General features: G+C 57.5%; 1 protein-coding gene across 2 annotated transcripts in view; it reads left to right on the top strand.

Moving 5' to 3' along the window:
* SRC (SRC proto-oncogene, non-receptor tyrosine kinase) overlaps positions 1-16,201 on the top strand; it is a 40,323-nt gene extending 24,122 nt beyond the window's left edge. For both annotated transcript variants that reach the window (XM_034639960.1, XM_034639961.1), the window contains 9 exons: positions 5,385-5,483; positions 5,657-5,760; positions 7,582-7,731; positions 9,190-9,345; positions 11,175-11,354; positions 12,477-12,553; positions 13,230-13,383; positions 13,526-13,657; positions 13,940-16,201. In XM_034639960.1, the coding sequence (XP_034495851.1) occupies positions 5,385-5,483; positions 5,657-5,760; positions 7,582-7,731; positions 9,190-9,345; positions 11,175-11,354; positions 12,477-12,553; positions 13,230-13,383; positions 13,526-13,657; positions 13,940-14,148 (1,261 nt within the window). In that variant the 3' untranslated portion in view covers positions 14,149-16,201. The remainder of the gene's footprint in view (positions 1-5,384; positions 5,484-5,656; positions 5,761-7,581; positions 7,732-9,189; positions 9,346-11,174; positions 11,355-12,476; positions 12,554-13,229; positions 13,384-13,525; positions 13,658-13,939) is intronic.
* The last annotated feature ends 9,787 nt before the right edge of the window (positions 16,202-25,988 follow it).

Raw genomic sequence — 25,988 nt, 5'->3', positions numbered from 1 at the left:
AAGCCGGGATGGGAACTCGGGCAGCAGTTCTCTCCCCATCTTTCCGCCCCCTCCGTGTCAGAGTCCTGGTGCCCCTCAGTGCCCTGGTGGTTCCAGCGGTTTGCATCTGCCTCCCCCACACCTGGAGCTCCGGAAGGGCTGCTCTCGGGGCTGCCACCTTCGTGGGTCCCCGTATCACCTGTTGCTCAGCACGGCGGGGGCTGCCTCCCAGCAAGATGAACGACTAGTAATCAGCCCCCGTTTCCTGTGCTCCATGTGCCAGCCTGGTCTCGTGGGGGCGCCCTATTTATATGGCACCAGAGCCCTGGGAGCGGGAACTCTGATTTGCTTTAGTTTGCACAGGAGGAAACTGAGGCCCCGGGAGGTGAGGTGACTTGTTCAAGGTCATACAGCTGGTGGTGGCAGAGCTGGGAGGGGTGGGCAGGCCCTCCTACCCATGGCCCTTGCAGGAGGGGCTCCACAGGGGCCCTGAGGAGCCAGGGGGAGGGAAGACCCCCTGCAGGGGAGGCTGCTTCAGGGGAATCTCTACCAGTGGTGATGGGAAGGGCACCTCAGGCTGGGCTACTGTGTGAGCAAACACCATATGGTGGGAGGGAAGGCTCTGGAAACTTTGGTTCTGCCCCTTTCACCTAGAGCCGGAGGGCTGTCCTCCCCTGTCCCCTGTCCTTTGTCCGGCCCCTCCCCTCCCTTCTTCCTGCTTTCCAAGTAGGGCTGAGGGTGTTGGGCCAGGACTGGGGCTGCAAGTGGTCGAGCCCTGTCCATGGGAAGTCCTTGGATAGCAGTGAGGCGCCATGACTGGAGAGGGGACCAGGAGCCCTTCCTCCATCACAATGCTCCGCCACCCCTTTTCCTGAGAAGTCAGGTGGTGGTGGAGTTGGGGCACCAGAGGAAGGGGAGGCGTGGGGGGCTGGGGGCACTTAGTGACAGATAGGCCACCCAAATTTGAGGTGTTCAGGCCTCATAGCCACCCAGGGACTGCCCTTCATGTCCTTCTCCCGTTACTGCTCAGGGCCCATGATTTATCCCTCCCGCCCCTGCCGCCAGCCCAGCCCGGTCTGAGTAAGGGACTTTCTGAGGCTGGCCGGTGGCTGGGCTGGATGTCAGGGACGTGGAGAGTTTAAGGACTAGCCCATCTGTCGATAGAGTTTGGCCAGTGCTCACTGGGTCTGGGTCCTCACAGTAGCTGGCCTGAGACCTTGCTCCCTGGATCTTCATGCCAAACGGCCCTGGGTCCCAGAATCCCGTGTGCTGTGTGGCCTGGGTCTGAGGAAGTCCACTGGCGTCTGAGGTCTGACTGTCCCAAGCGCCCAGCCCTGGTGTCTGAGTCTCTAGGAGTCGTGGCCCTTCTGGGTCTGACTCTAGGTTGTTCTCCAAACTGCCCTTTCCTCCCACACAGATTCCAGCAACTTCTTTGGGGGAGCCATCTGGCAGGCACTGATGTCTCCCCCCTTGTTCTGGGCACTCCAGTTCCACTTCCCACCATGGGGCAAGGGATACCTTTTTACCCTTCTCACACAACCTGCCCTGGCTTCTGCCTGCTGTCCCCCCACTGACCATGTGCCCAGACCTCAGGGAGCCCTAGCTTGCCTGAAATCCCCAAAGTGCTTATCTGACCAGTCCCAACAACCCAAGTGAGTTAAATGTAAGTGCTCAAACCAGAGTAACTTCCCAGGTTCTCAAGCTGCCATAACCCCGATCCACATGCCAGCGTGGCCAGCTGAAGGATTAGGGTCCAAAAAGAGGATCCTAGGCTCAGAGAGGTAAGGTCAGTTGTCTGAGGTCACACAGCTAGTGAACAGCAGTTGGGATGTAAAATTGTAGCTCGAGGACTCCCAGCCCAGTGCTTTTCCTCTGGCCACATGTGGGAGGGCGAGGGGTAGGGCAGGGAATGTGTGTAATTCCCTTCCTTCCTTCCCTTCTTCCCATCCATCTGATAAGGACCAGGCCCCTGGGGAAGGTGCTGGATGTGGAAAATCTGCTCAGCCTGATAGATTACTTCCAAGTCTGGGCTTAGGTTGGTGTCCCCGCCTGACTGGACCCATCTGGGAAGCTGTGGGGCCCCTCATGTGGGACCGCCCCGCCCTTGGCAGCTACCCAGGGCAGGTTTGAGCCTCCTAGACCACTGACTGACCTAGGAAGATGTGGCTTGACAGCTCCATTTCGCAGGTGGGCCTAGATGACGGCCACAGTAATTATCTTCATTGACCCTACGCCCAGCTTGCTGCTGACTGGTTTATACACAATGCCTGCAAGGGAGATTCTATGACTATTACTTCCTTTTTATAGACGAGGAAATTAAAACCCAGAGAAGGTAGGGTACTTGCCCAAAGTTACACAGCAAATCCTTATTGGAGACTGGTACTGAACTGCTTTGGTTTTTAGTTTACTTATTTAATTAATTTTGCTGCTTTGGTTCTTAAAAACATGTTGGAGAGTGGGGAGGGGCGCCATAGAGACACAGATTTAATTATTTTTCTTTTTTAAGCCAAATCAAGATGCTAACAGCTCATGCATATTGAGCCCCTACTATGTGCCAGGCCCTGTGCTGGTATTTTATATCCTTGGAGGGAGGCGTGAGTCTCCCCATCCTACAGGTGAGGAAACGGAGGCAGGGCCAAGGTCACGTAGCCTGCAGGTGGTGAGTGGGATGGTGCCCAGGGTGGTCTGAGTCTTGCAGCTCCAGCTCTTAGACCCCTCTCACGCTGGGGCCAGGTCAGAGTTGGATCTTGGGTCCATTGTGAGATTGTGGTGTACCTCATCCCTGCCTTGTGAACTAAATAAAACCCCAAACCTGGACTTGAAACCCCAGACTCATATATGGGCTGATGTCAGGTTGCTGGAAGATCTGCTGGCTGAAGTCTGGGTAATGTCAGCAGGGCTGAAGCCCCCCCCCCCACCTTGATTCTGGGGCCCTGCTTGGCTGGCCTCTGGGCACATTGCTCCTTGCCGGCCTTCCACTCTGAATGCATGGCTGGAGGCTCCCCAGAGGCCGGCTAGTTTGCAGACTCTGGCTTTGTCAATCTGTCTCGTTTTGTAACCTCTGACCTAGACCTTGGCCCAGTCTCCTGCCCCCAGCCCTGCTGCCTCCTCCTCTAGCTTCCGCTGGCTCTCCTGAGGGTCTCTGAGCCTCTGAGTGACCTGGGGAAGCTGCAGGGGTCCAGGGGGCCTGCTGTGTCTGGCTTGGGCACTCAGGCCCTGGTTCTTACCCTTGCCCTGCCATTGATTTGCTGTGTGGCTTTTGGCAAATCACTGCCCTCTCTATGGCTTATTTTCCCATTGGTGAAATGAACGCTTTGACTGGAAGATCTCAATTGTTCCCTGTGACTTGAGTTCTTGCTTTGTAGCTTTAGGCAAGTCTTTGCCCAACTCTGTGCCCCAGTTTCCCTACAAAGAAAGTACTAGGTTACTCCAGCCTGGGTGCTTGTGACTTTGGGCTGTCCCTCTGAGCCACAGTTTCCTCATCTGGGGGCTGAGGACTGCCTTCCTCACAGGGTGGCCTTGGACACCTCACATGGGACAGACAGATGTGGTCCCCTGGGTATTTGCACAACAGGGAGATGGATGGTGGTCCTGGGCTTCCAAGGGCCTTCCCTGAGGGTTGGCCTTGCCGCCTTACTCCAGAGCCTTCCCTCTCCAGCAGAGACCCCCATGTGAGCTCATACCCCTGCCTGAGGGTGCGTGCAGCAGTTGCACGGCTGAGCGTCCTCACAGCCCCAGTCACACTCCCTTTGCTGTCCAGAAGGCACTCTATACCCTCTGCTTCAGCCTTGACCCACCCCATTGAGCCCCCAGGTCCGGGTGCTCACCTGTACTCTGACCAGTCTTTGGAGATCTCTCCCTGTCTGCTTTCTCCTTGCCTCAACTTTGCTATCTTCAAAATGGGCTGAAGAATATGTCAGAGGCAGCTCAGAAGAACCAGGAGCCAGGGATCCGGGTTCGAGTTCAGACTGTGCAACTGTGGGCAAGGGCCTCTTTCTCCGGGCCCTGGCAGTGAGGAAGGGGGAGCATACCCTGCGTGCTCTGTGTCTTCTCAGGGTCGTGGTTGTGGTGAGGTCCAAAGGCAGCCTTGGAGCGAGAAGCTCTGCATGCTCTCAGGCCCCACTGCACCCTGTAGAGGAAGATTCCTTCTGATCTGGGAGTCAGGATCCTGGGCCTGGCTGTGTGACCTTGAGCAGAGGCCTTTGCTTCTCTGGCCTGTCTTCCCATCTGCACAGTGGGAATGGAAGGGTCTGAGCCCTATTTCCCAGGCAGCCTTTCCCATTGGCCTCCCCTCACTCCCCCGAACCTGTCCCTGTCCCCTTTGGTTGCTTTGGATGTGAGGCCTCTGTGGCTGCCCCGCCTTGTCCCTGGTCCCCAGCACCGCCTGCTCTCCTGCTCTCTTCCTTGCTCTTTCTGCCTCTCTCTCTCACCACCCCCATCTCTGCCTCTTCTTTCCTGTTGGGCTCTCGCTTTCTCCTCTCTCCTCTGTGTCTCTGGACCCCCGCTCCAGCCAGACCTGGTTCACATTCAGATGGCTGCAAAGGTACTTTGCCCCCTCCCCGCTCCCACCCAGGCCCAGGGGACCCGACCGTGCGGGGAGCTCCTCTGCCCCTGTCCCCATCTCCTCCTCATGGGGCAGTTAGTGTAGAAGTGCCCTGGGCATTGGGACTCTGCCACCTCAGCCCCTCTGACATGACTCTGTGTGACTCTGGGCAAGTCCCAGCCCCCTTTGGCCTCAGTTTCCCCTGTAGATGGGTAGGCTGCAGGAGGAGGCCCATAGTTTTCAGCTGAGGAGTCCCTTAGGGATGACCAGCAGTTTGTGACAAAGGCAAGCATTGCTGTAGTTGGCAGGGTTAGTGCCTGGATTGTCACCAAGCCCCCAGAGGGCCACCCCCTACCTCCACCCAGGTCTCACCCGCTTCCAAATCTCAGGGCTTGGGGAGGCTTTGAAGATCTGACTTGACATCTATCTTAGATAGGAATCATCTCTCCTGTTACAACTTGCTTGCTTCCCAGAGACAGGGAGCTCCCTCCCTCCTTCCTGAGACAGCTCTTGGCATCTGGACGTCTCCAGATGCTTGGTCTATCTGAAGGGAAGCAGGTTACTTCCCATCCCAGGACTCTGCCCCTGTGAATTTAGGCCTCAGGCTGACCCAGGTCAGTCCTGCCACAGTCCTGGACAAAGTCTGTCTGAGTCAACTTGGGCCAAGAGGCATCTGGGCTGGGGAGAGAAAGAATCCCGGGCCAGCTTGGCCTGGCAGCACGAGAACTCAAGCTGGCCCCACAGCTCCCAGTGCCTCACTTGGCCTTGGGGACCCCCAGCACAGCACCTGTGAAGATTACAGCATCAGGGCCCACCACTGATGGCTCCTTCTCCTTTGCTCCTTCCCTCTCCCCCTCCTTAGAGAGGGTGACTGGTGGCTGGCCCACTCGCTCAGCACGGGACAGACGGGTTACATCCCCAGCAACTATGTGGCGCCCTCCGACTCTATCCAGGCCGAGGAGTGAGTATGCCACCTGGTCTCCCCCCCACCCCCCCGCCGCTGGTTGGGAGCTTCTCTCCTGGGCTGGAGTGGGTGGTCTGGCTGCCTAGGGCCCCAGCCACATCCTAGAGAGAGGCATAGTAGGTGGGTGGAAGCCTAGATCACCAACACCACCCTCCGTCCTCCTGCCCCAGGTGGTACTTTGGCAAGATCACCAGACGGGAGTCGGAGCGGTTACTGCTCAATGCGGAGAACCCGAGAGGGACCTTCCTAGTGCGAGAAAGTGAGACCACGAAAGGTAGGAGCCCTCCCGCTGGCCAGTGGGAATGGAGTCTTTTGTGGGTTGTTTGAGCTGGGTATTGTGGAGTGAATAGGAGTTTGGTACCTGGAGTGGGGTAGGAAGAGCCCTCCAGGTGGAGAAAGTGGTAGGATCAGAGGCAGGGAGCTGCATCTGAGGAGCACTGAGCTATCTGGGCTGGCCAGAGACGCAGCAGACGACGACGCTTACCCTCTCTGGCTTCAGTTTCCTCAGAGGAGGCATGGGCACAGGCTGCTGGAAGGCCTGAGGGTCACACGGCAAGACTTGTTCCCAGGGTGGGTGCGGATGAAGTAGGCCCCTCTTTGTCTCCCTCTCCAGGGGCTTCTAGAGCTGGACTGGGTGCTAGGAGCCAGCTTTGCCCTTCCCCAGCAGCCCTGGTCCCTGTTCCTCTTCTGTCCCACCCCAGCCAGAGAACACAGGTCACCCCCTTTCTCTCTAGCCCCTCTGCAAGTGGGTTGTGGTGACCCAGCAGTGTGGGAATGAAGCCGGACCACGTTCCGTGGGCCTGGGATTCAGCGGGAGTTGGGCAACAGAGCTTCCGTGTCCTGTGTGTGCATTTATGAGCAGTTGCATGGCTGTGCAGGTGTGTGTGTGAGTCCGGGCGTGTGTGTGCATGTGAAGGGGGAGTTGTCTGGGTGTTGCTGTGTGGGAGTGTATCGTTGTGGGTTTGTCTTTGTGCCTGGGGGCCTGGGGAGTGTGTCCCTGTGTGAGCATGGGGCCACTGGGTGGGGGCATGCCCTCTGTGTGCAGAGACAGATGTGGGCTGGGCCTGGCTCTCGGCTCAGCCCACAGGTGTCTACATGTACGTGGCCCGGGCCATCTGTTAGTTGTGGTTGCCCGATGCAGGATCTAGAGACCTTATTACAGTCCTGTGTGCCTGACTTGCTGGGTGACCTGAGGCTAGCTGCTTTCCCTCTCTGGGTCTCAATTTCCCCTTCTTTACACTGGAGATTATAAGCCACACCTGAGCACTGTCCAGAGGGCCATGGGCTGTGGGGGCTGTACCCTACCTTCTGAAATGGGCTTTCTCTGGCTGTTGAAGCCTCGACCCCAGGCCTCTCTTGGGCTCGGGTTAACAGAGGCTTGTAGCTAGGCCTGCTAGGCAGGAGAAACTTTTCCAGCCAAAAACTTTTCCAGGCTCAAGAGAGGCAGGGAGGAGGCCACCGGGGCTGGCCCCTCTTAGCCTTGGTGCCTGTAGGCCACACCCGGCACGTGGCCTTCTGCCCATGCGCAGCCTCAGCTAACCGCCCGCTCCCGCTTGGGCCCGGGGTCTGCGGGAAGGTGTGGGGCATGAGGAGTGCCCTTGTGAGAGGGAAAGCAGGTAAGCCAGAGGAACACAGCCACTAGGGCCATTCCTGGCTCCCGGCAAACATTTATTGAGCACCTACTATGTGCCAGGTCCTCTTACATGTGGTCTCAGATCTTCCCGGCATCCCTGGGAATCGCCCTGTTGTGCAGAGGAGGAAACTGAGGCCCAGAGTGGGCAGGCGACTTGTCCAGGTCACACAGTTGGGATATACATTCAGGGTCGGAGGTCTTGCCAGGGCCAAGAGTGCATGGGGAGGTTCTCTGATCAGGGGCCCCTTGGTTCACTGGGCCCCGCCTTGATGGCCCCCCCCCGGGCTGGGTGCTCAGAGATGGGGCAGACCGGACCTGGCTCTGCCCTGGACTGGGGCTGCCGCACTGGCCTCCCTGTCCTTTGTTGGGCAGGCACAGAACAGCGCTTAGGGCTGTGGCCTGGAGGGGTGGGGGGTGACGGGGGGCGTGGGGTCACTGCTCCTCTCTGGCCCTGCCTTGCAGGTGCCTACTGCCTCTCCGTGTCTGATTTCGACAACGCCAAGGGCCTCAACGTGAAGCACTACAAGATCCGCAAGCTGGACAGCGGCGGCTTCTATATCACCTCCCGCACCCAGTTCAACAGTCTGCAGCAGCTGGTGGCTTACTACTCCAGTGAGGCCCGGGGCTCTGCCCTCCTCCCTGAGTCCTTGTTTGGGGGTGGGCTGTGGGCTCACAAGGGCTGGGGCTTCTGTTATCCTGAGAGTATGGGGCTCCTTCTCCTGCCCCTCCTTTTTCTTTCTCCCTCCCCCCTCCGCTCCTCCCCCCACCTCTTTCCTCCTCTTTCCTCCCCGTCCCCTCCCCCCACCATGCCCACCCTCTTCTTTTCTCCTCCTCTTCAGCTGGCTGGGGAGGAGGGCACTGCTTCAAGGGGAGCAGGGAAGGGAGGGGGGCTTAGGCTGGTATCATTTGTCTCTGCAGCCCTAGGACCGGTCTGAACCGGTTACTGGGAGAGGAGGGGGCTGCTAGACCAGTCTATAGCAGAGGGAGAGAGCGCAGGCAGGCGGCAGGCAGAGGGAGCCAGGGGCGGGAGCCAGGCGATGGCGCAGGTCTCAGCGGTGGGCATGTGTGCGGTATCTGGACCCTTCAGGGCTTCCCTGGGGGCACTGAAGCCTCAAGCGTCTGTGTGTCCTCATGTGGGCGGGTCTCTGTGGGTGCCCGTGTGTGTGTGTGTGTGTGTGTGTGTGTGTGTGTGTGTGTGTGTGTGTGGCTGTGCCCGTGGCCTATCTTGAGAGCGCCAGTTACTCCCCACCTGTGCCACCTCCTTCTCTGTCAGCTGGGCCTCCTGATGTCCCTCTACCAGCTGCCACCCCTCTGCCCCCTTGGCTATCACTGCACGGTTCATTCTGAACACTGTTCCCGACAGCAAAACCTTCCAGAGATCACCTGGGAATCTCAGGATAAAGACCCCCCACCATGTGGTCTCTGAGGCCTTGGCTGCTCTAAGCCTGGCTGGCCTCCCTGCCTTACCTGGGGCCCCTTGCCCCCATTCACTCTCCTGCAGCCCCTCTGGTCTCCTTTCCGTTCATGCAACCCAGAGGCTTGTTCCTCTCTCGGGGCCTTTGCACGTGCATGAGATGGTGTGCCCTCTGCTTGGAGTGGTGGTCCCTAGTCAACCACTCACTCTCCTGTGGCTCCAGGCTCAGGTATCACTTCCTCCGGGAAGCCTTCCAAGACTCCATCCAGCCCATCTACTGTTGCACACACTGCTCTCCTCTGTCACAGTCGTGGACCTGGGAGGTGATGAAGGGAAGCTGGGCTCCCCCTGCACTGGGAGCTCCCTGAGGGCAGGATTCCACTGGACTTGTCCCCCTCTGTGTCCTTGGTTCTCCCTGAAGTGACCACCCCTTTAAAGTCTGACGGATGAATGAGTGAATAACTCCGTGAGCAGATGCGTGAGGCAGTGTGGGCCTGTGTGAGATGAGGGTGTGTGACGCTCAGGTGTGGATGCCTGTCCTCGAGGGCATCCCATGTGTCCCCAGAGCCTGCGTGCGTACCATGCGTACGTTATACGCAGGGAGGCCCCAGGGCAGACGCCCCGCCTGAACTCTACCTCCCTGTCTCTGTCTTCAGAGCATGCTGACGGCCTCTGCCACCGCCTCACCACTGTGTGCCCCACGTCCAAGCCCCAGACTCAGGGCCTGGCCAAGGATGCCTGGGAGATCCCTCGGGAGTCCCTGCGGCTGGAGGTCAAGCTGGGCCAAGGCTGTTTCGGAGAGGTGTGGATGGGTAAGGCCTTGCCCCTGCCCCCCAGAGGAAACCATGGCGTCCTTGGGGGGGCTTTGATGTCCCCATCGGAGAGCCAGGCGGATGTCCACCCCATGGGACGGCTCGAGGCCCCTGTGGCCCGCCCCCCCCATGAGTCTCAGTCACCTGTGTGACCGGAGGGCCCTATCTTAAACGTGGGGCTCCCCCACACTTCTGCGGCACCTGTTCGCCAAGACCTGCTTGGGGCTGGGCATCCCGATTCCCCGTTGACGTTGTGTGGTCTGGGCCAGGTGGCTCTGCTCTGAGTCTGGCTTCCTCAGGGTAACATGGGGGTGGGGATAAGAGCCCCCCGCCCCCGTGGGGTGTGAGAGAGTGCTGGCCCAGTGTGCATCCACACGTTAGCACTTCGCCATGGGAAGAGAAGCCTCAGCTCGCAGAGGGAATGCTTGGAAGCCCAGGGTCTGGCATGTTCTGGGCCTGTTAATGATCTCCTGTCTAACCCTGGAGAAATGGCAAAACTGTCTTTGAAAACAAACACCATGTGGCCCTGATGAAACCCAGGCCCCCTTCTGGTGCCCAGTTCCTGCTGATGCGGAGCGAGCAGGGAGGCTGGTGTGAGGCAGCCATGATGGGTGTAAGCCTGTGGCTTCTGCCCGGGAAGCTCCGTGTGTTGTCCCGTAAACCACAGCGTGCACTTGGCATCACTGTCTCCATGTTCCTCCCTTTGGGGGAGAGCGGAGAGGGCTCTCTGCAGGGACAAAGGCCTGCAGGCTGGAGGTCAGGCCAAGTCAGGAAAGGGGAGGTGCCGGCTTTGAGCTGGGGAGAAGGGTGAGGGATGTTCCAGAGGCTGCGAAAACTCATTCCTGGCCTGCATGTGTGGTACTGGCCGTGGATGCTGCAGGCAGACTCAGGAAGGGCCAGGTACAGATCCCCAGACGTCCTGTGCCACGAGGGCACTGGAGATAGGCCTGGGCCCCGGCCCGCAGGTGGAGGCCCAGAGACTGGGAGGAATGGGCCCCGCCAATCATCAAAGGACCTCGGGTCCAGCTGGCACAAGAATTCGATTCAACACATTGGCCTAGCATACGGCTTCCCCCACGGCCTCACAGTTTGAAAACCCAGCTAATAATCAAATGACAAGTGTAGCTATTATTTACGGAGCCCTCACAGTGGGCTGGGCCCAGTGCCTAAAATCTCACTTAATTCTCGAACAGCCCCACAGGGAGACGCTACAATGTCCGCATTTTCCAGACGCGAAAACAGCTCCAGAGGAGGGAACTGACCATCCCACAGTCTCACTGCTGTCAGGAGGCAGAGTTGGGAGTCAAACCATGGCCAGTCTGACCTCCAGGCCCTCGTGTGCCTGCTCCAGGCCTTACTTTTTAGAGAGCATGGCTTGAGACAGCCTTCCCTTGCGGTGGCTTTGTTCCGAGGCCAGCTCTGCTTCCCCCTCCCCAGCCCTGCTCATTAGCTAACTCCTGACTCACCTTCCGTGTGCTGTCCAGAAGGAACGTGGTCACTCGGGAGAGAGCAGTTGAGTTGGAGACATGATCTTCCATCTCTTAGGTGAATGTGCTGCTTTTGGGGACATTCCTCCTGATAATGGCAGTCCCAACAATAGCTCAGTGGCTGCTGTTTCTTGAGCGTGTACCAGAGACTCATTTAATCCTTGTAATAGCCCCCTGCAGAGTGTCCTGTCGTGGCTCAGAGAGGGGCTGGGCCTTGGCTGGACTTGTCATATGGCTCGGGAGGCCAGAGCCGAAACTGGTTCCCAGGCAGGCAGATCTGGGTGCCTGTTGGTTGGGAATAGGGGGCCTTGCCTGAGGCAGCCTGCACTCCTGCCCACACAGGGACCTGGAATGGAACCACCAGGGTGGCCATCAAAACCCTGAAGCCAGGCACGATGTCTCCGGAGGCCTTCCTGCAGGAGGCCCAGGTCATGAAGAAACTGAGGCACGAGAAGCTGGTGCAGCTATATGCGGTGGTGTCTGAGGAGCCTATCTACATCGTCACGGAGTACATGAGCAAGGGTGAGGCCCGAGCGACTGGCACACAGATGCAAGGGGCAGCCCCTTGCTGGGCAGGAGGGGACGTGCTTCACATCCCCCCAGATCTAGAGTGTACTTTTATTTTATTTTTTAAAGATTTTTATTTATTCATTTGAGAGAGAGAGACAGAAAGAGCACAAGCAAGGAGAGAGACAGAGGGAGAGAGAAGCAGACTTCCCGCTGAGCTGGGAGCCCAACGTGGAGCTCGATCCCAGGACCTGGAGATCATGACCTGAGCCAAAGGCAGATGCTTAACCATCTGAGCCACCCAGGCGCCCCTAGAGCATACATTTTAAAAGGTGGAATGGAATAGAACCAGCTTGTCATGTCAGTGGAAAGTCAAACCAAGGGTTGCCTTTCTCGTTTCGTTTTTAATGATTTCCCACAATGCATCTTATCACCCCCAGCTGGCTGGTTTTCCAATGCCGCCTGCCATTCTGCGGCTGAAAGAGAAGTCCTCCAGCCCTCCAAGCTGAGCCACTTCTAGGTCAAGGCCCTGGCTTGACCTGTACTTAATTTTTAAATTAATTAAATTGTTCAAAATTTGCTTTTTGGAGGCATAATTTACAAACGATAAAATACACCATTTTAAGTGTGCATTTCCGTGAGTTCTAACAAATGGACAGTCTGGGTAGCCCTTACCACAGTCGAGCTACGGGAGCTCTCCATCACCCCAGAAGGCCCCCTTGTTGCCTCGTGCAGACGGTACCCTCCAGCCCTCCAGCCAGGCAATAACTCATGTTCTCTGTCATCCTAGGTTTGTTTATTCTAGAACTTCACATGTGCTATCTTTCACGTCAGAGTTCGTCCTTTTCACACGTATCCACAGTCTGTCCCTTTTTTATCGCTGGGTAGTAGTAGTCGGTTGTAGGCACTGACGACAGTTCTTCTTCTCCCGGAGGGAGACATTTGGTTGTTTCCCATCCTGCTTTGCCTTCTGAGTGACAGATGCTGAGTGAGACTCATTCAGAGATGGGTTTGTGTGAATTCTGCTGTGCTGCCGAAAGCGAGGCCGGCCTGCCCAGGTGGACAGGATGTGGGAGTCGCTGCTTCCTGGCTCCGGGATGACAGGGCGGGGGCTAGCGCTGCTTTCTCTCTGTCCAGGGAGTCTGCTGGACTTTCTCAAGGGGGAGACCGGCAAGTACCTGCGGCTGCCTCAGCTGGTGGACATGGCTGCTCAGGTGAGTCAGCCCCTCCCACCTCCCACAGCTTTGGCCCTGGAGCACGCAGGCCCACTTAGCTCAGCTGCTTCCAGCCTCTCGAGGGCCCCCTCCAGGCAGCCTGCCTTGACCACCCCCACGCTCTCTGATCCCACCACATTTATTACTGGGCGGAGAAAAGAGCCCTTTGCCAGGTACCAGAAGTCAGCGACATGCTGTGGGACTTCAGGCCTCAGTTTTCTTCTCTGAAAAGGTTATTCAGTCACTCACCAAACATGCATTAGTACTTGCTTGCTGTAGGTGGTGCTCAACAATCATTTCTTCATTAATCTTTATCCCAACCAGGGGAGGTAGGGATAGCTGTCCCTCTATTTGACATGAGAAAACAGGTTCAGAGAGGGGACTCGGGACAGCAGGCAGGGCCTGGCACTTGTCTGTGTCTGCAGGGCCTCTGGGGCCTCTTTCTCACAATTGCCCTGCTTCCCCAGCTGGATCTTGTCTGTGTTTCCCCTCTGCCCTTGCCCTTTGTCCTGCGTTTCCTCTTTCTTCCGAGTGCTGGTCCTGCTTTTTGTGCCAATGGTGTCTATTGTAAGCTGACTTCCCTAGCCAGAAGACTGGGAAGGGGAGGGTGACTCGGTGGGGGTGTTTCCGGGCCTGGGGTGGTCCCTGAGCCCGGTTCCTGGGGTTCTGCCTGCAGATCGCCTCAGGCATGGCCTACGTGGAACGGATGAACTATGTCCACCGGGACCTCCGTGCTGCCAACATCCTGGTTGGAGAAAACCTTGTGTGCAAAGTGGCTGACTTTGGGCTGGCTCGGCTCATCGAAGACAACGAGTACACGGCGCGGCAAGGTGGGCAGGGTCTGGGTCAGGGCCGTCTGGCCTTCTCGGAGTCTGTTTCTGCATCTGTCCAGTGGGGGATGAGAATGGTACCTCCCGGCAGCGCTGTTCTGACATTCTACTGAGGCTCCCCTGAACTTTCTCCCTCCGGCAGGTGCCAAATTCCCCATCAAGTGGACAGCTCCAGAAGCGGCCCTCTACGGCCGGTTCACCATCAAGTCAGATGTATGGTCCTTTGGGATCCTGCTGACAGAGCTCACGACAAAGGGACGGGTGCCCTACCCTGGTAAGAGGGCTGCCCCATCTTTGATCCCTGAACCCCTTTGCCCTGGTGACCTTGGGCAAGCCACACTCCTTCCCAGGCCTCAGTTTCCCCATCTATATAATAAAGGGGTTGAGCATCTGATCTTAGGAGCTCTCTGGTCAGGGCTCTCAGCCTTGGGGAGAGGACTTACCCATGGTCACATCCCCCGATCCTGGGCGGGAGGCCCTCTGTTGTCCTCATCACCCTCCCTCCACCCAACTTTCCTCATGGAACCAGTCTTCTCATGCCTCTCTCCTCGCACAGGGATGGTCAACCGTGAGGTGCTGGACCAGGTGGAGCGGGGCTACCGGATGCCCTGCCCGCCCGAGTGTCCCGAGTCCCTGCATGACCTCATGTGCCAGTGCTGGCGGAAGGAGCCGGAGGAACGGCCCACCTTCGAGTACCTGCAGGCCTTCCTGGAAGACTACTTCACGTCCACCGAGCCCCAGTACCAGCCTGGAGAGAACCTATAGGGGGCAGGCTATAGGGCCAGACTGGCTTCTCGGCTTGGATCCTGGGCTGGGTGGCCCCTGATGGAGGGTCTTTCCTCCCTCCACCTGCCCGCATTGATCCCCTCTGGGGGCTGAATTGCCAGTGATGAGGCCCCTCTCTCTTTTGTGTCATGGAAGGGCTCGGGGCCTGGGGCAGCCCCGAGGACAGGGTCCAAGGCTGTCACAGTGACTGCGTCCTGGCTCCTGCTCCAGCCACATGCGTCCTCCCAACCTTTCCTCCTGGAGCTCTATGCGGCTCAGCAGGAGGAAGCGGGAAGAAGGACGGGCTGAGGACACCCTCTCCCAGCCTCAACCTGCTCCTCGCGTTGGCTCCTTCCCGCTTCCATGTCACCCCAGGTCTGCCTCCGGAGCTGGCCGAAGAGCCTTTCCAAAGAGGAGTGATGGGGCCCCTGGCCCTCGGCCTGCCTGCCACCCTGCCCCTTGCCGTCCATTTCTGACACACCTGTTGGTGGAAGCTGCTGAGTCCAGACCCCTCTGCCATGGCTCCCAGGCTGGGCAGCTGAGGCATAGCTGGACTTCATGGTGGTGGGTAGGGTGGGCATCCCCCTCAAATCCTGTTCTTAGACCCAGGGGACCCTTAGAGATCACCAGTTCCTTGTCCTCATAGTACCCGTGGGGAAACAGTCCAGAGAGGGGATGTGACCTGGCCAAGACCACAGAGCAGTTCAGGGTTGAGGTGGGTTTGGAACCCGGTGCTCCCTCTGTCTTCCTCAGGAACCACCAAGACTGTCCTTGGAGGCATCATGGACAGACTGGGGCAGCCCAGGGGACCAGGGGCCCGAGGCTGAGTTAGAGATAACAGAGAGTCCTGCTGCCGCTGCCTGCCTGGCGGGGCTGTTGTGCAGGGAGAGAGGGGAGGCGGTCGAAGGGCGGAGCTAGGAGGGGTGACGATGCAGGTGTCGGGAAGTAGATGTCAGTCAGAATTTGAGTGGTTTTTCATCCTCGGAGCTAGCCAGCCATGAAAGCGAGTGAGCTCCCGGGCTCTGGAGGCAATCAAACAGAATAGAAGGTCCAAGTGGTTGGGAGGCCCTGGCCTCAGGAGGGAACCCCTGGTCTTCCTTCCCCCAGTGTGTCCTGTGTCATTTCAATGGCTGGTGCCTGCTCTCCTCCCCAAATTGGCACCTCTGAACTCACGAGTAGGGAAAGGAGTACCTAATGCTGGGGTGGGAGAGGATGAGTGTCCGCTGCCAGGCGCCAGGCCTGGCTGTATGACCTCGGGTGGCCCCTGTGTCCTCTCTGAGCTGCAGTGTCTGCCTTCCTGAGTGTCTGTGGCCTCTGCAACCGCTCTGCTCCAGACCCTGTGGCCTGGCATCACTTGGTGAGCCCAGCCCGGGGTGTCCGGAGACGCTCTGGCCCTAGCTCTGGTGTTTAGCCTTAGGGTATGTGGTGGCTCCTCCCTGGGCCTCAGTGTGCCCATCTTAAAAGGGGTGGCTGACAGTTTGTGGGCATCTTGCCAAGGGCCCCTATATGTGTGTGTATGTGTGTTGTGTGTGTGCACGTGTGTGTTCCTCCATGTGTGTCCATATTTAACATGTAAAAATGCTCTCCTGCTCTGTTCCCCAGACACGTACATTTCACCCGTAGCCCCCTATCATAGCAATAACATTCCCTCTGCCAGGGGTTCTCGAGCCAGCCAGGCCCTGCCAGTGGGAAAGGAGGCCACGCGGTGCCTGCCTATGAAATTTCAACTTTTCCTTTCATACATGTTTATGACGCAAGTCTGCTGTCTGTTCCAGTCAAATCTGGGCTCGCTTACCCCGGTGCGCTCTCAAGCCCCCTTGCAGCTGCCCGGGGCCCTTTGTATAAGGTGTCCTAATACTGTTCTTTTTTTTTTTTTTTTTTTTAATAAACAGTGTTTTGTAGATTTCAGATGACTATGCAGAGGCCTAGGGGACCCCCAGCTCTGGGCGGGGCCTGGGGGTCCCGCATTTCACGGCCCAGGCTTGGGGGGGAGGGGGGATCCAGAATTGGTTGTAAATACTTTGCATATTGTCTGATTAAACACAGACCTCAACGTTTGGCCAGTGGTTTATTGAGCATCTACTGTGTGCTGGAGAGTGAGAGGGGTGGGATGTGAGGACTGACTGCAATCAGAGGGGACTTTGCTCAGGCCATGCGGGTGGCTAGAGGGCTCTAGGCCAGGGGAAGACCTGATCAGACTGGAGACAGCCACTTTAGAACATGGCCGTGTGCGCATCTGCACCTGCACTTAGGGAGGGAGCACATCTGGCAGACGGCTGACTCCTGTCTGACATGCACCCGGGGAAGCCAGGACTCCCAAAGCGTGAGCAGTTCAGGACGCAGATGCCCTGGGTGGATGGTGACAGTTGACACGCTGGGGGGCGGGTGGGACCGTCAGGTCTGTGTGGGGTTGTGGACGTATTTAAGGGGAGATGTGGCAGTGTGTGCTGTGTGTTGGGCTGGGGTGGGGCTGGAGCCACTGAAGTCCCAGGCACTCTAGAGAAAAATCCAGAGACCTTTCCTCTCCTCCCTTTTCCCCCACCACGAAGGGACACAACTGGGTAGTTCTGTGCAACAGTCTATACAAAGAAATTTCTTTTACATCAGATCACACATGTGTCTGTGTGTCACCTCTGGCCATAAGAATGGTCTGATGAAAAACAAATTTCAAAATTAGGACATTTCTCTCCGCAGTAGTATTTTCACAAGCCAGATCCCCTAGTATCCAGGCCAGAATGGACACCCAGAGACTCCATGCGTGTGTGCAGCTCTGGGGAGCATAGGAGCGTGGATGTTTGCGGCTTGTGTCTTGTTTGCTCCTGGGAGTGTGTGCCTAGGACGTGTGTGCCTTCGTGTGCATGTGGGTATGTGTGTGGGCCCATTTACTTATGGGCGCCTGTGTAGGTGTGTGTGGACATGTGTGCAGGGCATCTGTGAGTCTGGGCTCCCGGGACTGTGTGTAGCTGTGTGAACCTTTAGTTCACAGGGGTGTGTGATTGGGAGGCTGGGCATCTGTTTGCCCAAGGCTGTGTGTGTCTGTGTACACACATGTCCAGGGTGTGTGCTAGCCTGCAGGCTGCTGGGGTGAGTGTGCACCTGGGAATCAATGAGGTCCGAAGCCACTGTGTCTGTTTTCTCCAGCTGTGTGTGTAGGGATTTGTGTGTATTGCGTGAACACAGATCCAGGTAGTTGGTGCCTGAGCTCCGGCCTCCTGGGCCTGGTCACTGATGTGTAGTACGGTGGTTCCGTGGGCTTGGAGGGCACACACAACACTGGCCACTTCTGGCAGGGCCCACATGTGCTGGGGCAGGGCTGCAGGGGCTCTGGAACACGTGCCAGCAGGCCAGGAACAGGGACAAAGCGCTCACCCTGTGTGGCAGGTGGGGAGTGCTCCTGCGCAGGGCTGGGTGGTGGTCAGGAGCCCCCCAGTTCCCAGGGTGTGGGGGAAGTCTCTGAGCCCCTTTCTCCGCACTTCACTATCTCTCTCTGCATTTCTCTGCATGTGTCTCCCTCTGTCTCTCTGTCTCAGTCTCTCTCCATCTCCTGCCCCTGTCTGCCTCTCCAGCTCTCTCTGGCTCTCTGGCCCTGGCTCACTGTCTCAACACTTTTTTTTGTTTCTTTCTATTCCCTTCCCTACCCTCCCTTCCCCCACTTCTCTGTAGTTTCCAGTGCAGCTGTGCGTGCTTCTGATTTTCTGTCTCTGTTTCTATATGTGTCTCTCTGTTTTAGGGTGTTGATGGTTTCTGTTTGCTCTGTGCCGGGCTGCTGTCTATTTCTCCAGTTTCTCTGTGTCTCTGTCTTGCAGATTTTCTTCCTTATCAATCTCTCTAGCTTTTGGCTCTTCCTCAGGTGCTCCCACACCTGCATGCTTTTGCACAAGCTCTTTACACTATGGAGAATGCCTTTTCTTTTCTCTCTGCAACCTAGCAAACTCCTATTCATCCTTAAAAACACACCTCAGAAGCCACAGACCACCTGCTGGAGCTTTCCCTGAGCCCCTGGAACTTGTAAGTGGTGTTGTACCAGTTCCTGAAAGCTCACCGACAAGAGCTTGAAGGACTGGGGAAATTCTAGCTGATGTACCCAGATCTGGCCCACTTGGGTGGTGTCTGGTCAGGGAAGGGAAGCAGGAAAGCTGCTGTCTCTCCCACCCCTGGTCTCTGGCTCCTTCTCTGGTTTTGACTTCCTTACTCTGGGCCTCTGTCCAGTTTGCTTTTGCTTGACTTGCCATGAGAGAGAGAGGATGGAGAGGTGAGAGGTGTGCAGTCTCCTGGGACCACTGTCTCACAGCCTCCCTGCCTGCTGCTTCTGCAGCCCTGTCCCAATTCGAGCCCACTTCAGGGGACTGGGGACCCTGGCACCCCCATGTCCTCCCCACCTTCCCTTCCTGATTTCAGTGGTTTTTCTCTCTTTTTTTAAAAAAATTCATCTGAGAGAGAGAGCTAGATTGAGAGAAGGAGTGGGAGAAAGGGCAGAGAGAAAAGCAGGCTCCAGGGAGCCTGCTGCCGGGCTCGATCCCAGGCCCCTGGGCTCATGACCTGAGCCGAAGGCAGACGCTTCACTGGCTGAGCCACCCAGACACCCTCAGTGGTTTATCTCTTATTCTGCATACGCTTTTTTCTTGGAGGAAAATTAGATATTTTCCCTCATGAAAAACATAATATATATTCCTTATCGCAGAGTAGGAAAGATACAGAAAGGTAACACAAAAACACCGTGATTGGCGTCCCCTCCACCATGCCTCCCACCTCGAGAGGGTGGGGCATGTGTCTGTGTGTGTGTCCTTCGGGGTCTGTCGTCTGTTCTCTGCCCATTGGCCTCTGTGCCCCTTCTCTCTCTCTCTCTCTCAGAGTGTGTCTGTTTGTCTCTCTGTGCTCTGGCTCACAGTCACTGGCTCTCGCTGTGGGCTGCTGGCCCGCTCAGTTAGACATTCATGAGGAAAACTCGTAGAGAAGATCTGCCCTGGGCCCGGGGTGGCGGCAGCCTGCGTGGAGGTGTGAGCCGGCTGTGTCTCTATGGCGGGCCCTCCATGCCGGGTGTGTCTCTCTCAGCCCCTCCCTGCCTCCCCTCTCTGTGGTTTCACCAGCCTCTCCACTGCGGCACTTCCAGGGTGTGCGGCGTGTGCGTGTGCGGGGTGTGGGGGCACGTGCGCGTCCCTGCTCCCTGCTGCCTCCCAGGCTGTGGCCCTGTTCCTTCACCCTCTGCTCCTTTTATCTCCTCTCCCCCTCATGAAGTTCTGACCAGACCCTGTGCTGAAGGCACGTGCACACACACACACATACACACACACACACGTACACCCCCCCCCCAAGAGGTCCATTTTTTGCATTTTCTCTCATCTTTTCCCACTTTTCTCTCATGGGTTCAAAAAAGCTGTGGTTTACAGAGAGACAAAGACTAACAGAGACAGACAGACAGACAGAAACACAGAGATGGAGATGAGAACAGCCAGGGAAGGAGGTGTGTGTGTGGGGGGGGTTGAGTTCTGTCCATCTGTCTGTCGTTCATCCAGCCCTTGCTGTCCGCACATCCCCACCTGACGGCTTTTCCCACCCAGTGCCCAGATCTGTGCTGCCCTCAGAGGGTGACCCATGGGATCCTGGGTCTGTGTCTCCCCCTAGCTCTGCCTGTGTGTCCATCTGTCTATCGTCTGTCTGCTTCTGCTCCCCCCATGCCTCCCCCTTGTGGTGGGCTCATTAGATGTTCCTCTTTTTCTTTGTACCACCCCCGAGGGTGGGGTGTGTGTGTGTGTGTGTGTGTGTGTGTGTGTGTGTGTGGCTGGATCTCTGTACCAGCCGGTCCGTCTGTCTTTCTCTACCTCCTGCCTCCATGTCTCTGCAGTTTTCCTAAAGACCCTCCTCCCTGCTTCTCCTTCTTTCTGGTGTGTGCGTCTGTGTACGTGTATGTCTGTGCACAGGCCTCTCACCTACCTCTCTCCCTTCCCCAGGACTCCTGGGACTTGGCCTCTGGAGTGATTTTTTGCTCACACCCCATCTTGGCCCCAGACTTAGCCCCATGTTCCCTCCAGCCTCAACTTCAAGGCCTCCCTCCCGGTTGGTTTCCCTGGCGACCCTTCCCCGGACACCTCATCCTTAAATGCCCCAAACTCAGCTCACCTCCTGCCCTCTCCCGCCCCCTCTGCAGAGGGCCCCATGATGACTTCTGGGGACTCTCGTTAGCTTTGCCTTCATGGGCCCCTTCCTCCGTAAGAAATAGTCAAAATTATATTACAGTATTGGTGTAAAGTCAAATAAAGTGTTATATATTAAAGCATTGTTTGAGGGGCGCCTGGTTGGCTCAGTTGGTGGAGCATGTGCCTCTCGGTCTCTGGGTCATGAGTTTGAGTCCCACATTGGCTGTAGGGGTCACTTAAAAAGAAAACTGAGCTGAAAGTTTGTCTTCTGATTTTAAGAGAAATTCAATTTCTTTTTTTTTTTTTTTTTTTTTTTTTTGTGGGCCCCTAAAAGTACCGTGGGCTGTGGATTTAGCGAGCATCTCCTCTGTGCCTGGCCTGGGTAAATGCTGCTCCTGGCAGGCCGTGCGCCCTCCTTGCTTTCTATCCTTTCAGGAATTCCCTCTCCACTCCCTCTGTGGCTTGACCTTGAGCTAGGTGTGAGTGCGTCCCCCTCTCCCCACCGTCTCTGTCTCTGTGTGTCCAGCTCTCTCTCACCCTAGCAGCTTTGTTCCTTTCTCCGGGGTCCCCCCATGCATTCATTTATTCCCCCAGCAACGTGTGGCCCTGCCAGCGGTCCCTCCGGCCTTCTGCCCTCCCAGCTCGGCGGGCTTCTGGAGTCTCCCCCGGGGCTGTGCTCCTGCGACCCCCGCCCCTCACCGCGGACCGGTGAGCGTTTCCTCTCACTCCTGCCGGGGGCTCCAGGGCGCGCCCACCGCAGCCTCCATCTTGATTACTCCCGCGGTGCCTGCCCATCCTGCCACCCTCTCCAGCTCCTCCGCTCAGACGTGGAAGCATCCGTCCCCTCCCCCGTCCGTTCGACAAGTTTCCACGGGGCCCCTGCGGACAGGCGCTCCGGCCTGGGACGGGCGAGCAGAGCAGACGTCCCGGGAGCGGAGGGACGGGGCCTGAGTGTGAGCGGAGGGTCGGGGGGCTGCCCAGGGAGGCAGAGCCGAGCGAGGCCGAGGGCGAGGAGCAGCGGGTGGGGGGGGGGGACAGCGGCCAGCAGGTGGGAGCTGGCAGAGCCAGGGAGTCGTCACATCGTCTGTCTCCTGGGGCCGCGACGGTGTGTGAGGGGAGCCAGCCAGACGGACACTGGGGGAGGGCGACGGACGCATGAGGTCTCCGGCTTTTCTGTGTTTATCTCCTGTTTCTTTCCTTCCCTTTTCTCTCTGGGGCTTATCTGAGTCTCGGCTTTTCTCTGAGCTGCCTACATCCGTCTGTGTGCGCGCACGTGTGCTATGTGTACGGTGTGTGTGCGGCCTGTGCGGTGTGGGATGTGTGTGATACAAGTGTGGCGTGTGCGGTATGTACAGTACGTTGTGTGTGTGACATGTGTGGTGGATGTGGCGCGTGTGTGGTGCCTTCTGTGTGCATGTGTTGTAGCAGGTGTGGCATGTGTGACGTGTGGTATGTGTGTGGCATGTGTGACGTGTGGTATGTGTGTGGTGTGTGTGAGGGGCAGTGCTGTGGTGTGTGTGTGTGTGTGTGTGAGGTGGTGTGTGTGTGTGTGTGAGGGGCAGTGCTGTGGTGTGTGGTGTGTGTGTGTGTGTGAGGGGCGGTGTGTGTGTGAGGGGCAGTGGTGTGTGTGTGTGGGGGGGCGGTGTGTGTGTGAGGGGCAGTGCTGTGGTGTGTGTGTGCGGGGCGCTGCGTGTGGCATGTGCTTCCTCCCGACTCCCTCGCGGCCACCTGAACCCAGCACGCGTGGACCTCACACGCGTGGACCTCACACGCGTGCAGACACTTCTTTCATTCCTTCGGATTTCAGTCCTAACTCAGGCCGTTGTTAAGCGGCAGCCCGGGGGCTCGGGTGCCTCTCTCTCCCTCAGTTCATCTTTCTCTTCATCCTCCTTCATTCAGTCTCCACCTCGGTTTTCTCTTTCCAAGCTCCTCTCGGGGTCGTTCCTCTGCTTGGTTTTAGACTTCGGTGTCCCGCTTGCGTTTGCGTCCGTCTGTCACCTCCCCCTCCCCCCGCACTGTCTTTCTCCCTTTCTCGCTGCGTTTGCCTGTCTGTCTTTGTCTGTCTGTCTCTGCCCGTGAGCTTTAGCGTGACTCTATGTGTTCCCCACAGCAGGTAGCTTTTCCCACCCAGGTGTGACAGCACGTGTGTGTGCATGTGTGTCTGTGTCCCCCACACGCTCCCCGCTCATTTCCTCAGCCCCCAACACTTGTTCGGAGACTCTCAGCCTTGCGCTCGTGTCTGTGTGGCCCTGTCAGGGGTCCCTGAACCTGCCCCCCCCCCGCACCCCGCCTCTGCAGGCTTGTTGGGTTTCCAGGGTGGGCAGCTGCCCCTGCCCTTCAGCTCCTGGAGGGTCACGGCCATCCCTGGGGGCGGGGGGGTCCTCCTCCTCGGCTCTTCCTAGAACACTCATCATGAGACAGCTGCTCGTGTGTGTGTGTGTGTGTGTGTGTGTGTGTGTGTGTGTGTGATGGATCTCCTCTCGCCCTCTTGCTCTCTACTCCTCATCCCCTCTCTGGCTCCATCTGGATTTTTCAAGACACGCTGGTATCTGTCTTTAACCCACTTGCCCAAACTCTCTTTTTCTCCTTCCACATCCATCTCTGAGTCTCTGTCTGGCCTTTGCTTTCACTCTGCGGATAAGCATATGGGGATCTGTCTGCGTATCTATCCACCCGTCTGTGTGTCTGAGAGTTAGTTCTAGGCCCTTTTCCTAACACCCCTGCCTGGGCCCCCTGTTGTCTTCCCCTGCACACTGCTGGGCCATCTTGGCCCCCACATCAGCCTCCATCTCCCCCTGCCCTTCTGTGTGAGCTCCTGGGCCCCTCACCAATCCCCGCTCCGCCCCTGCCCCTGCACCCCTTGAGGCCCCTCCCAGACTCAGCATCCTCCCTGCCTCCTTGTCCCACATGTCTGTGTCACCGTCCTGAACAGGTCACCCTGGCCGGGCCATTCCACAGTGGTAGACGCTTGCTCCAGGAGCCCCCAGCAGTGGATGCCCCCAGTTCCGGGGGCCAGTATTGGTGATTTCCTTCCCACCCTGTGGGACCCCCTCCTCATTCAGGTCTCTCCTGGAGTCTCTCTCCCTTTCCATGTGAGGGTCTAGACGTCAGTGTTTCTTGGTCACATTACCTTTACCTTTTTATGTCTCTTTTCGTCAGGGTTTGTTCTTACCTGGGCATTGGGGTGTGTGTGCATGTTTCCGTTCCTCTCTCCCTGTCTGACACATACCTCTTTCCTTCCCTCTCTTATCCTTTCTCTCAATAAAAACAAATGAAATAACTTACACACCATAAAATACACAGACCTTAAGTGGACAACCTCAGTGAATTTTACACATGTCTACACCTGTGAATCCACCTTCCTGGGCAAGACCCAGACGGCTCAGCGCCCAGCAGCCTCCTTCTCCCGTGACCACCCCCACCCCCCGCCCAGGGAACCCCTATTCTGACTGTTCCCGTTTACTCTCATGGTGGGAGGGGGAGGGTTCTCACTATGATCCGTGTGACATTCTGTCTGTCTGTCTGAGAACTTTCTTAGTTGTTGCTTCCCTTCTGGGAGTTCCTCATCTTTGTTCCTTCCTTCAACCATTGTTAGTACCTCCTAAGACCCGGCTGTGTGTCTAACGCCCTCCTTCTCTCCCGCTCCCCCTGCTTGGTCTCTAAGCCATTATTGAATTCTGCTTCTATTCTGCGCGTCACTGCAGGAGTGTGTGTGTGTGTGTGTGTGTGTGTGTGTGTGTGTGTGTGTCCCCGCTCGCCCACCGCCTCCCCCTCACTCACAGCTTCCCCCCCACCTCTGCCTCTCCTCTCCCGCTCCTGGGGGCTCCATCTAGATTTTTCCAGGTGAGTCTGGCTCTATTTCTCTCTCTCTCCTCCTTTCTTCCCTTGCTGTCTCTGAAGGGTGGGTGAGAGTTGGCTGATGCTGTGTGTGTGCGAGTGTGTCCACCCCAGCTCTGTCCTCGCCCCTGCCTGCTGCCCCTCACATCTCCCCAGCCCCCTTGCAAACCCTCTTTGCCCACAGTTGGCCCACTGCCATCTGCCCGGGATCTTGGACCTAAGCCACCTGACCTGTCCACTCACCAGGTCCATCTCTCCCAGGGCAGAATCCCCCCCTCCAGGCCTCATCCTTCTCCTCCCCTTCCTGTCCCAGGGCTGTCTTCAAGTCAGCACCTCCCTCCCCCTCCCTGTCCAACTGCATTTTGTTCTCAACCCCCCAAAATGGCTCCTACCATGACCTCTCCCACCTGCCAGCAAACCCGGGGTCTGTCTCTGCAGACTCAGTGCCTCTGCGTCTCTGGACTCTCCCCCTACCTCCCAAATGGTTCTTTCTCTGTGTCTTGCCCTCTTCTCCCTTTCCACCTGAGCCTGGTGACCTCACTCATTCTAGGCCTCACCTCTCCCTTTGCAGGGACCACCCCCAGGGGGCAGATCCCCCTATATACCTGTCTCCCGGACAGTCCATCGGCACCACTGCCCACTGAGCACCCAAGTCACCCCTGGGCTTGTCCTCGCTCCCCTTTCTCCTCCTTGCCCACTTCCTGTTCTCATGGTCCCCCAAACCAGCCTTGCCCCATTCCATCCTCTCCATTCCAGCACCTTGCCTTCACTTGGGCTCTGTCCCCTCTCCTGGGCTATGCTCCAGTGTCCTCACTGGCTTCACTGTCCCCTGCCACCTGTGGCAGTGCTCTGGCCTGCACTTGGCCTCCCAGAGTGACCATCAGACATCAGGCAAATTCAGTCGTGCATTCAGTCAACAAACAGTGAGTGAGCACCCACGGTGGGGCAGGCCACAGGGTCAAAGCCTCTATGTGGCCTGGTACCCTAGTGTGGAAGGGGAACCTTGAGCCAGGTGGGCTGGGGGCAGCAGACCTCAGAGCGAGGGTCTTTACATCTCTGTCCATGTCAGGCATTTTGAGGTCTGCCTATGATCTGTCCCTGTGCACCAGTGCGTGTGAGCAGCTAGTATTCCTGTCTCTCTGTGGGTCTGGATGTGTGTGTGTCTGTGTGTGTCTGACTGTCTAGGCATTCTAGGGTCTTGGAAGCATGTGTCTGTTGCTCTTTATGCTGTTTGTCTGACAGCCTGTGTGTCTGGACCTGGGTTTCTAACTATTTCTGTCCATGTGAATGGGAGTGTTGGCGAATTCTGTCTGTGTCTTACTGTGTGGCAGCTGTCTGTCTCTGTGTGTCTTTGGTGTGTGTGTGTGTGTGTGTTGGCCAGTCCCTTCCCTGTGCAGTGATGAGCCTGACGGGATGTCTGTCTGTATGTCAGGGAGGGCCCCTCCTGGCCATGTGTCCCTGCGTTGTAAGGATCACTGTGTCTCTGGTTGTGTCTCCCCGAGTGTAGGGGTCTGTCTGGCTGATTTCGTCTGTGTGTCCTTCTCTTTGGGGGCTCTGGAGATGTCACAGGCTTCTTGTCTGTCCAGTTAGCCACAGATCCTGCCGCCTGGCTATCTATCTCACGACTCTCAGCCCCTCCTCTTCCTTCTCTTTGTCCCCTCTCCCTCTCCTGGGGGCTTTGTTGGGGTTGCACGTCACTGTCTGTGTCTGGCCGCCTTGCAAGCCTGCAAGCAGGCAGTATGCGTCACACCTCGTGCCGAGCCCCCGCTGCCCCCGCTGCCACTGCTGTCCCCTTGTGCGTCATCCTGGAGCCCCTGGCTGTGTGGGGTTCTCGCCTTGCTGCTCAGCTCCCCTGGCTCCCTCCCGCCC

Source organism: Ailuropoda melanoleuca, chromosome 13 (genome assembly GCF_002007445.2).
Source record: "Ailuropoda melanoleuca isolate Jingjing chromosome 13, ASM200744v2, whole genome shotgun sequence".
Classification (NCBI taxonomy): domain Eukaryota; kingdom Metazoa; phylum Chordata; class Mammalia; order Carnivora; family Ursidae; genus Ailuropoda; species Ailuropoda melanoleuca.
The sequence above is the reverse complement of the archived record's forward strand: the minus strand, read 5'-3'. Positions and strand labels throughout refer to the sequence as shown.